This window comes from Odontomachus brunneus, unplaced genomic scaffold, assembly GCF_010583005.1.
Source record: "Odontomachus brunneus isolate Ranch 3 - 2012 unplaced genomic scaffold, Obru_v1 Obru_scaffold_017, whole genome shotgun sequence".
NCBI lineage: Eukaryota > Metazoa > Arthropoda > Insecta > Hymenoptera > Formicidae > Odontomachus > Odontomachus brunneus.
In genome coordinates, this window is record NW_022639467.1 from 1,054,505 (window position 1) to 1,066,090 (window position 11,586).

Here is an 11,586-nt window from a genome sequence, read left to right on the forward strand (position 1 = left end):
TATTCATCAACAAAACGTATTGTATTGATTGAATGCATCGCCGTTGATATGCATTGTTGATATTAAGATTATCTAATAGAAAATTACTATTTAGTACGCGTATCAAGTGCACGATGTAAAGCCAATATGTGACCAATAAACTGATTTTGTGTACGTGTGTGTCAAGATGTGTTGAGGAATTGGAATGCACCCATTGTAGGTCGGGATTATGGTTATGGCTTAAGCCAACGACACACGATGCTTTTTTTCATCCTAGATGGAAATACTCTATTTTGATTGGTTTCATCCATCTTCAGAAATGCACCAATTAGAACCGGATGGGACCCGATTGACTACGGTACGATTGGACACAGATTGTAATGATTGGTTCAACCTGGTAATTCACTAGATAATTCTTTGCATCGGTTGGTTGTGTCCAATCGTACCGTAGTCAATCGGGACGCTCCCATCAGAACCGAGTATTTCCATCCAGCAAGCAAACCAACACGAAAACAAGCATCGTGTGCCGCTGGCTTCAGACACACGACTGATCAATTTTCGCTAAGAGATGGCGACTTGTACGCTGTTTGAAAATTAACCAACGTTCATTCGTCACCAACAGATGGCGACAGTGTATCGCCTGGAAGCCGTGCGAAATCTGTTCAACTATTTCAAATTGTGCGCAACTTAGTTTTTGTGTTGTGATCGGAAGTTCTAAGGTAACGTCAAATTATGGGACGATCTAGACGGTGAAGGTCTGTAATCATGCGTTTCTCGAGATGCTTCGGCTCCTGGAAATTCAGAACTCTGATGTGTTACGTGTTCGGAAACGTAATCGCGGCCAATAACGACATGAACCAGAGCTTCGAGCGTATGTTTAAATGGAGGAACTTGCAAGAAGGCTTCGACGAAGCTAAGATTGTCAGGAAACCGATATTCCTTCTCATCTACAAGACAGGCTGCCCTACTTGCGACAAGCTGAAGCCCAAATTCACCAAGTCCATTAGACTCCACGATCTCAGCCAATAGTGAGTAACCTCTCGCAATGTATTAATCGCTTTATTGTGACCTTGAAACTGTTTGTTCAGAAATACGCGCAATTTTCGTGAATTTTAATTTATCTTATAGAAATTAGAAAGAGGTAAATTATACAAATGCGACGTTTAACTATATTTCCGAGAAAAACTCGCGACATTGATCACAGAATTAATGTTGGATTCGTTGCATATGTTTGACGCGACATTGTAGCTTCGTTATGGTGAAGGCAAAGAAAGGTGAAATGTCCCCGATATACGAGGCGAGATTCCAGCCGGATGGAAATTACGTCCCTAGAATTCTGTTCTTCACTCCGGACGGCGAGTTTATGGAGGACATTTATAATCGTCATCTGCAAGCCGACAACAAGTGTAAATACTTTTACAGTAACGCGACTCAAATTATAGACAGCATGATTTTGGCATTGGAACGCTGTCCCAAAGAGTAGTTACAGTCTCCGAAAAAAGGAACTCTCATAAAATAAAACTTTGAAATTAAAGCGTTGCACATCATGTTCATGAACAATACATACACAGTATTGTTTCTGTAAGTTAAATGTATTGCGAATTAAGATGAAGTAAAAATTTAAAAAAGGAATAAATAGTGACAAAAGGTCAGCGCATAAATAATGATTTAATATGTAATGGAAATCGCGCGGTGTTAACTTTCTCTCTCTCTCTAACACGAGAGGTTCGAGTTTTATGAATTTAAAAATTGTTCAGGTTCTATATCAGTTTTATAATTTCAAATTTATTATAAAAATACATATTAAAAAATTCATATTTTATAAAATTAAAAATTCTACATAATAAAATTTAGAATAATAAATATAAAAAAATATATTAATCGAAATATTCTCTTAGATATTCAGTCAGTAAATTCAGTAAAAAAATTCAGTAAAAAAATTATTAAAAATAATTGTCAGTTTGCTCGTGAAAAATGCATTCAATATAAAACAAGGATCTAAGCTTATCATTACTTTCAATACTAAAAATATTTTTAAAAGAAATCGAAGTTGAAAAATATTAAATTTAAAAAAGCTAAATAAAAATATTAAATGCAAATATTAAATTAATATTAGATAAAAATAAATAAATAAAAAGTCAAATTAAATAAATTAAAAAAAGATATTAAATGTAAAAAAATTTAATATAAAAGTAAAAATAAATTTTGAAAAATGACTAGCTTGTATTGGACTAAAAGTTTAACTCATAGTTTTGAGTGGATCCCAATCAATTCTTGTTTCAATTTGGTTTGCATAAAATGATATTATCGTATCCTAATAGGTCATGCAAATTGTCACAGTGTGGCAATCAGAATCTTATTAATAATAAGGATTGTTAATAATGAAGACCTTATTAATAATCAGGATCCAATAATATCACCTTATACAAACCAGATAACCAATTAGAATTAACTGATGAGGACATGGGATAAATTTCTAGTTAGATATATGAAAGATTGAAAATTGTGGATTAGAGATCGAATTCGACGGATGTAATTTCGATTTTGAAATCCCAATAAGCTCCTTTTGTCCCAATAAGTCAAGTTCCAATCTTCAATTTTTAATCCTCGAGCTCTATACGGTACTTTAAAGTTTCGCGTGCACAACACGTAGATACTGGACCGCCGAGATGTACCTCGGAAAGTCGATTTGCAGCTGACGCAAGGCGGTTATCTGCTTACTATCGACAGGCCTTTGCGTCGCAAAAGGAACAAAATAACGGGTGTACGGAATGAAGAAACCAATTTAAGTTGGACCGCAGAGCCCCTCTCTTACTCCCGAGGACTCTTCTTCCCCAGCATTCGAGTCTGCGCTTGTACGTCGAATTCGGTGCGCTCGGTCCGATATTATGAACGACCTATAGCGAGCTCGCAAAGGTAGGCTTGACGGCGCTTGCGTTTGCAACAGTTGCCAGATGGCAAAGCTGCGTGGCATTGGCCGACGAGATCGCAACCAAGAAGTCGCAACCCCTCGTAACCACGCCCATTTCATCCCTTCCGTGCACACGCGCTTGTTACGCAAATATGCATATATATATGCATGCAACATATATTAAAATTGGCGTTGATCTTTTTTTGTAACAAGCAAAAGGTTCACTGGAAAATAAGACTTGCTGTTGATAAAATCGAGAATTTAGACCGCCACTAGAAGTTTTTTATATCCCACAAATAAATTTTCAAGTATTCTTTTTTTAGTGTCATCAGAACTGTAGGATAAATTTCTAGTCGGGAAGACCACAACACTTTCCTATATCACAGTTGTATGGCAATTTATATCCTAGAATATTTTGCAAATTTTCCTCCGACGTGATCTAGCATCTCTGAATCGACATGTTTGTCGCACTTGAAACGCGCAATATCAAAGCGACAAAGTGCTGTAAGGCGCGCCCGCAATTGCACGCATCTATTACCTCATTCGTGCCGCGGGACACCTGCGTCAGCGAATACTCCTTACGGAAATCGTATTGTCCGCGGGTCGTCTTAAAAATCCACATAAATATTCGCGCGATAAGACGCCTAATACACTCCTACGAACGATATCTGTTATTACTTCGTCCTCTTGTCCGCTTTCTCTCTCCCTCCGACAGACTTAATATCGAAACTCTTCGAACATCCAACTCTTTCACCCCTCATCACGGACAAAGAAAGAAAAGAAGAAAGAGACGCGTATGCGAGAGAAAAATCGCCTGTGTCAAATTGACCCGACGCGAGTACTCGAAGGATAAAACGCGTACGCGGCGGCAATATCGCGCATACGTTTTCACGACGAGCGAATTCCACGGGCAGCGGGGGTGCAGGAAGTAGAGGAGGAAGAGCAGGAGGAGGATGAGGAGGAGGAGGAGGAGGAGGAGGGAGGAGAGCTTACGCACATCCGTACGTTATGTATGGATCTCTCCGCGGACGGTTCTGTGTTTGAAGGGTTGCAGATAATATATAGCCCGTTTCGGCGGAGAGTGCTTTTTAGCTTTGACCGTTTCATCCGGTGGCGGACCGAGAGCCGGACCAACCAACCAACCAACCAACCGGCCGACCGACCGACCAACCGACCGACCGATCGACGACCACCGACCGACCGGTCGGTCGGTTGGAGCTATTGCGCCCCGTAATATCGCACCCCCGCGCTACCCACGTGCACCTATATCTCCACGTCCGTCACTTTTTTTTCCGCCTCGCTCGCAGAGTCCTGACCACTCCGCGCCCCCTCCCCTCCACCCTTCCAGCCGGTAGCCGGGGGCGGCTTTAAAAAATGAGCCGGGACATTATTTCTGCGCACCCCCTCCGTGGCTCCTGCACGACTGACCGATCCAGTCTCTCTCTCTCTCTCTCTCTCTGTGTCTATCTGTCTCTCTCACTCACTCACTCTTATTCTCTCACCCCCTCCCTTCGACCCCGACGTCGTTTCCGCCGGCGCAGCTTGCAATGTGCCGCATCAGCGAATGTGCAAAAATGAAGAGAGAAAGAGAGAAGAGAAGTCGCGGAGGGTGGCGGATGGTGGACGAAGCCTCGGGGTGGACGAGAGATCGAGAGATCGAGATGGGGAGGGAGGAGAAGAAGAATTATATATCTCTCGCGTGAGAGAGTGTGTGTGTGTGGGTGTGCGTGTGTCTCTCGTTCGTTCGTCCGCCCGTCCGTTCGTTCGTTCGGTCGTTTCGGCTCGGATATGGATATGCCCCCGTGTGGATATATCGGGAGAGCCAGGGAGCCATTTTCAATTCAATCTGTTAAAAGCACGTCAAAAAGTCATACGGTATTTCACCGGCGCGGTAGATCGCGACGAGATCGCGGCAGCTTCATCGCGACCCGACAGCGGCGTGAATAGCGTACACACCGGTGCACGGCTCGTCCACGTGCTTGTGTGCATCGACGTGTGGCGGTGTCATCCGCGATGTCGGGTTAACGGACATCAATCGTCATCGTCTTGGCAACTGTCCTGGCACGCGATTAAACGCAAGTCAGTGGCGATAATCGCTCTCGATATAATGGGTCCATTAATCCTAATGGATTCGTTGTATATATAAGTGAAATTTTTCATTATACAAACACGAGACCTTGCTAAGTAAGAATTAAGGATTTGCAGAATTGAAGGATAAAATGTGAGAGAGCCGAGAGCAGAGAGAGAGAGAGAGAGAGAGAGAGAGCGCAGATATTTTTTAGACTTATAGCGATTAACTTCATAGCACCGTTCAATATTTATGATAAATAGACGAGAATAGTCGCAAAATTATATTTTGTGGCCTAAAGATCGCAAACTCGCACGGAGAAAAATATTTGGTTGTATTAAAACGAAGGTTGGTTGTAATGAACGAATGAGAGTTTTTGATTAAAGGAAACAAAATGTCTGATTCTTAGAACCAAATCTGAATCATAAGAAATATGCGCAGAAATTCTGTGTCCTTCAACCAAAAAAGCGCGTTGGTTTGTTCATTAAAACCAGACTTCGCGATCAAATTTTTTTTCCCCATGTATAAGAACGTTTTTATTGCCTCTTAAATTCCATAAAAAAATTGCACGTCTTGAATCAGTAAACATCAATTTACACGTCGGCTTTACACGTGACTTTTTGCGCAAAGTTGCATCGAATTCAGTGTAATCCTCCCGACGAACTAGCGATCACCGCTTCCGCCGTGTCAAGCAGGTTACATCGAAGCGACATGCAAGCACTTCTTACCTGCGATTTCTTTGTGCGGCTCTGATGTGGCGACTATAATCTAATCTCGCTTATCCGATCGCGCGCCGCCGATTCTCTCGATCTCGGCCAGCCGTCTAGTGTCGCGGGGTCAACTCGACGTTTGCAAACATTGTAATTCGATATTGCCGCGATCCTGATCTTGATCACTCTGTTTACCTAAAGGGGCGTACAGCCCGAGGGAAATCTCGAGTGCGTGGGCGAACAATGCTCCGCTTCGAGCCACTCGACATCGCAGATAAACCGGATACTTTTCGGAAACATTTCGAGCACGGGAATTAAAGACCGTGGGAGAGTACGGTGACGATTTTTCTTGCGGAATGTCAGAGAAATGCGCGAATGATAGATAACATCTAAGTTTGTGTGAATGTATGTACATACATTTCACAAACTTTTTTTCTTTAATTGAGTTTCTTGATTTTTTTTTTTTAATTGCTTATAATGTATTTGCAAAGACGTTACCGTTTTATAATAAACAGGATGTGTGTCCGGAAAATACCCACTTACTGTGAACGATAAATATTAGAAGATATATTGAAAATAAAGTGTGGGTGTTTCAGTGACAGAATATCGATAGTTCGAAAATTCCCAGTAATGGGAAACTAGAGAGACCTCGGCGAATTATAAATTTCCAAGGACTGCGTGCAAAAATTATGAAAAAGACAACAGATATAAAGAAGTCTTGTTTTTCAATAAATTTCAAATAAATCGCAGATATATGAAGATTTTCTATTTGACAATTTTATATTGAAAATCGGGTAAAAAAGTGGCAAGACAAAGTAACCCGATTAATAGTCTCAAGTGAGATGTTCAGATTTGAATTTAGTGTTAAATGTGAATTTTTCATTTGAGTCATATAATATATGTGACATTATATTTGTAATCGCCAGATTCAAGTAACGGAGTTTCAAGTAACGATTATTAATATACTGAGAGAAAGGATCTTTAAAAAATAAAAAATATTTATTCAGTGATTACTAATAGCATATTTTCTTAAATCTAAATCCTTTTATTTAAATAGGAGAGATGATTGCTTTCATGAAAACACCATTTGTTTATTCTATTTAAACTTCCAAGCACCCGGCATGCTGCTAAGGTTTTAAAATGTATATTCTCTTATTTCTAAAAAATATTTCTTATCAGTATAAATAAACATGCTATTATTGCTCACCAAATAAGCATTTTTTATTTCTTAAATATTCCCTCAGTGTACCGATCAAAGGCTCAAATCTATATTGTACCAAAGTAATTTATGTCGACTCTTTGTCTTAGAAAAAGTCTGGGAAACATGATCCTTTCACCATTGTCCAATTTTCTGTTGTCCTATTTAAGCGCAATTTAAAATGGCACTCCGACGGGTAAACGTTGCGATTTCGTATTTACTTCATGACTCCTCCGATTTTGCATTCTGACTTGTACGAAAAGTACGTGATACTTTATAAAGCGGGCATGTATTGGCGTACCTATTGGTTTATTGATTTCTCCATCGGCGCGTATATTCGCTTTGAGTGGCCGATACGCGAGAGTAAAAAAAGGTCCGTGCTGGTGCGGCATATATATATATATATATATATGTGTGTGTGTGTGTGTATACAGCGGCGTGAATGTATACTCGTGTGGAATACTTTTAATATTGCTCAAATTCGCTCGCCGTCAAATTGAAAAATCCCTTTGCGAGCGTCATCGAAAAAAAGGTGATGTCCCGTCGCGATTATATTTATTGCGCGCCCTTCTCGTGACACCCTCGATGACGCTCGGCGTCCGTACGTTCATTCGATTCTATCGATTGCCAAATTACAATGTGGATAATTTTGACCGAGTGGAGATTGCGCGTGACGCGCGACCCGACTCGCGACAAATGCGAAAACTCTCCCACCCCTCGCCTCCCGCGGCGGCGATTCATCGCATCGCCCGAAAAAGGAGGTGTATGGAGAGAACGCGGGATATATCAAAATCGGACAATGGCGCTCTTTCACCTTTCCACCTTTGAGCTCTGCGCGCGAGGAACCAGTTTCAGTCTCGCGGATTTCGTGTTCTGTGTGTCGTGTAAACCTGTTCTCCCTTTCCCCGAGTGGCGTCGAGATTGCATCGTACACACGCCCCTCGTCGCGCGATTTATGCATTCGCAAAGAAATATGTCAGAGTACATATGAAATAACCGACACACCGCGATTGTTACTTTCCGGGCTTAGAAGCGCGTAGGGTGCGCAAACGGCTTCTTCCACGCGCGTCTCTACGTTACGTATATCACGTGCTCGGTGGTAGTTTAGGTTGGGCAGAGGGTAGATAGGTAGGTAGTTAGGTGGTTGGGTGGATAGGTAGGTATATAGAAACGTAGAGAGATACGGGATCCAAATCATAATGCGCACAATGCTTTTATTCTATTCTCTCATTGCGGGGTAAATAACATCTGTACATTAGATCACTATAAAATCGGCCGCCATTGGCGAAACGACAATAGGACTGCTGTCTCTCTCTCTCTCTCTCCCTACCTGCCCCCTCCCGCTCCCCATTCAAATCTCATTGTACAATATGATTCAAAGAAGGCTCGTCGCGATGACGGTGTTGGTTGCGGTTTATAGACCGTATCCAGCGAAAGAGAGCGAAGCGCGGCAAGAGAGAGAGAGAGAGAGAGGGAGGGAGGGAGAAACGTTGGCCAGAAGGGGGTGGCGGGGAGAAATGGAGAAAGGGAGATAGAGAGAACGGTGGCGATAGAGGGAAGGAAAAAAGACGGAAAAGGAAGAAAGGACACGTTTCTCGAGAGGACGAGGACGAGGAAGGCGTGCGTGGTTAAGAACAGTCGGCCGAAACAAAAGGCGGAGCGTGGAGAAACGTCTGAGCATCGCTCCGCATTGTGTTTTATGCCGGAACGGGTTTTAAATAAAAGAGTAATGTGTTTGTCCGTTGCCACCACCACTACCACCGGCGCGGTGCTACTACCCATCACCACTACCACCACCACCACCACCACCACCATCATCATCACAGCACCACCTCCGCCTCCGCCGCCTCCGCCGCCGCTGCCACCGTCACCATCACCGTCACCACCATCAGCCACACCGCTATACGGAAGATACACACAACCAACGCATACTTACACCCCGACCCCGTAGTGAGTGGGTAAAGGTGTGGTAGGTGGGTACGCGGCTAGGTATGTCCCCCTTTCAACTACGGCAGATATAAACTCTTAACATCTCCGTTTGGTACAGCTTGGGCCTGCCAATCGGTGGCGGACGGAGGCGTGGTTGCGGCACAGAGCGACCTCGCGTTTGGCCGAGGCCCCGGGGTGGAACACTGTGGCACAGTGTTTTATTTCGCGCGTGGAGTATGGAGGGGATCGTTAGTTTCTGCCCTATCCTTCTCTTCCCCTCCACAGCCCTCTCCCCCTCCTGGCGAACCTCCGCGGTCGTGTCACACGCTCTCTCTCTCTCTCTCTCTCCCGCTCGCACCCTTGCTCGCACTTCCTCTTCTTCTCTCCCGCTGGTATCCTCCCCCCTGGCGGCGGCGGCGACGGCGACGGCCGCCACCGCCACCGCCGACTGCGGCCCCCTTGAGCTCCCACTTTGCTGCCGCCGCCACCGCCGATACCGCCGCGCCGCGCGCTACCGCCTCTCTGTCTATCCGCGCGCGCTACCTGAATCGACTCACCCGGGATGCTGCAATTGTTGACAATGCCGGCGAACGAGCGGGAGTGAGAAAGAAGGAGAGAGAGAGGGAGAGAGAGGGGTGGCGAGTGTGTGTCGCGGGGCGATACCGCATTTCGGCCCACGACCGCCGAACGAGCGGGTGCGTTCTCTCCGTGACAGGCAGCGGTCGCAGGAGTGTAGACTCGCGGAAGTGCGGGCGCGTGCGCGCGTATAGTTACCGGGTAGTACCTGCCTACCTACCTACCTACCTACCTAACCAATTACTTACCTGACCAGCTACCTAGCTACCTATCTATCTTACGTATATCTCTTGGTTTCGTTTGTGTCGCGAAACAAACGGTAGCAAGGCTCAATCGACGATGTCACGGGTGTCAGGGACAACGGCTGGACCGTGACGCGATCGCGGCACAGTGTGTCAAGTACGTCGAACAGGGTATCAATTCTACGGCACGGTGGTGGTGCTGATACACCGGAGGCTTCCCGAGAATTGTCGTCATGCGTGCCTCCGGCATGGGGGTGAGCGTCGTCGAGTACGCGGCACCGCGCCCGGCCCGGATCGGCCGCGACGCGCGGTGATCGACGCGCGGTCACCACCGTCGCCGATGCACCCCGCGACGATCGCGCTGTTGCTGATCGTCGCCGATCAATCCCGCCATCAAGAGAGAGCGCTCGCCGAGAGCGTTCACACAGTGAACGAGCATGTCGCTGCCCCGCGGCGTCGGCCTCGGCGTCGACGTGGGCCAATTGATGCAGCATCAGCAACAGCAACAGCAACATCACGTGCTGCCGGCCGCGTTCTTCCTGCGCGCCAGTGCCGAGAGGTACCAGCGGACCCCCAAGTGCGCGCGATGTCGTAATCACGGGGTCGTGTCCGCGCTCAAGGGCCACAAACGCTACTGCCGATGGCGGGACTGCGTGTGTGCCAAGTGCACCCTCATCGCCGAGAGGCAGCGCGTCATGGCCGCACAGGTAAGAGGCTGTCGCCAAGGAGCCGATCTTCGACGTGTCGCGACACGTCGAACGTTATCTCCCTGCGCGTCCGTAAAGTCCGTGTCAGACTAGGGGTTGGATCCATTAGACGCTTCAAGCTGCTTTGGCTACGTAGTGATGACCTCGTTAATATCATGTTCATTCAGAAGAAAGCACGGTGATGGAAATTGTATAGGTGACATTTATGTGAGTTTTGTATGTGTAGAAGTAATGTGTGAAATTGTAATGTGTATAATTATATATACATGTATATATAATATAAAATAGAATGTCCCTAGACACATTGTGTCTATCTGTCCAATCTCTTGGTAAGTTGCCTAACAATTAAATCATATGTTTGTTTTTGAAGGTAAAAAGAAGACAGATACATGATTTAACTGCTAAGTAGCTTACCAAGAAATTAGAACAATCGGCCCTGTGTATCTCTATATGCTCCCCGTATTAACTCTTAAACTCCTTGATCGATCTGGGCCACATTTTGCATGGTTACTCTCTGGGATTCTGCGGCGAATACACTGAGAGAAAAATATAGTTGCTTTCGGCGTCAACTATACTTTTCTGTGATTTTAACCAGAAAAATAATTAGAAGAACCTTTCTAATAACACTTATTAAAACAATGGTTCTTCTAATTATTTTTGTGGTTAAAATCACAAAAGCGTATAGTTGACGCCAAAGGCAACTATATTTTTCTCTCAGTGTATAAGCTGCATGAAATCTGAACACCCCCTCACTGTAATTTCATATCCTTGACACTTTGTAATAATTTAAGTTTAGATGTTCTGGATATAAAAAGACCGAACGACGCCGGGTAGTTTAAGCTAGTAAACTAGATACATTAATTGTACATATAAAAGATCATATAGTTGACACTTGCATAGTTGCCATCAGCATATTTTTTTCTGAGTGTATAAAAGAGAGAGAGACGCTTTCAAGTCTACAAAGTGTGTAATGAAATTGTGCCCTAAATATTGGAGACTAAGGATACTTGTGAGTAGAAGAGATGATTAGAATTTGACAAATCGGGACAAAGCCAAGATCGGGACAGAGCCAAGATCGAAATTAATTGATTTGTCGAATTTTAATCTCTAGTTCGTAATTGCCAATCTCCAATACTTAGCCTGGTAAGAATGTATGAGTTTCATGTCAGGATTTTACGTAGGTTTCATGAATTCCTTCGAAAGCGCAAGGAAGGAGAGAGAGAGAGAGAGAGAGAGAGAGAGAGAGAGAGAGAGAGAGAGAGAGAG

The 11,586-nt window shown here is 44.5% G+C and overlaps 2 protein-coding genes across 3 annotated transcripts in view; both read left to right on the forward strand.

Moving 5' to 3' along the window:
• Window positions 1-535: 535 nt before the first annotated feature.
• LOC116841661 (thioredoxin domain-containing protein 12-like) lies at window positions 536-1,721 on the forward strand. Its single transcript, XM_032809885.1, has 2 exons — window positions 536-1,007; window positions 1,228-1,721. The coding sequence occupies exons 1-2, from the start codon at window positions 745-747 to the stop codon at window positions 1,460-1,462; spliced, it is 498 nt and encodes a 165-aa protein (XP_032665776.1). The 5' UTR covers window positions 536-744; the 3' UTR covers window positions 1,463-1,721.
• A 7,586-nt stretch (window positions 1,722-9,307) lies between these two features.
• The window catches only part of LOC116841659 (doublesex- and mab-3-related transcription factor A2), a 33,761-nt gene continuing 31,482 nt past the window's right edge, over window positions 9,308-11,586 (forward strand). For both annotated transcript variants that reach the window (XM_032809883.1, XM_032809884.1), the window contains exon 1: window positions 9,308-10,320. In XM_032809883.1, the coding sequence (XP_032665774.1) occupies window positions 10,051-10,320 (270 nt within the window). In that variant the 5' untranslated portion in view covers window positions 9,308-10,050. The remainder of the gene's footprint in view (window positions 10,321-11,586) is intronic.

Excerpts from the sequence above, each read along its gene's own strand:
- LOC116841661 (XM_032809885.1), top strand. The coding sequence starts at position 745 with ATGCGTTTCTCGAGATGCTTCGGCTCCTGGAAATTCAGAACTCTGATG. Across the intron at positions 1,008-1,227 it reads CTCCACGATCTCAGCCAATA|CTTCGTTATGGTGAAGGCAA; the intron begins GTGAGTAACCTC and ends GCGACATTGTAG.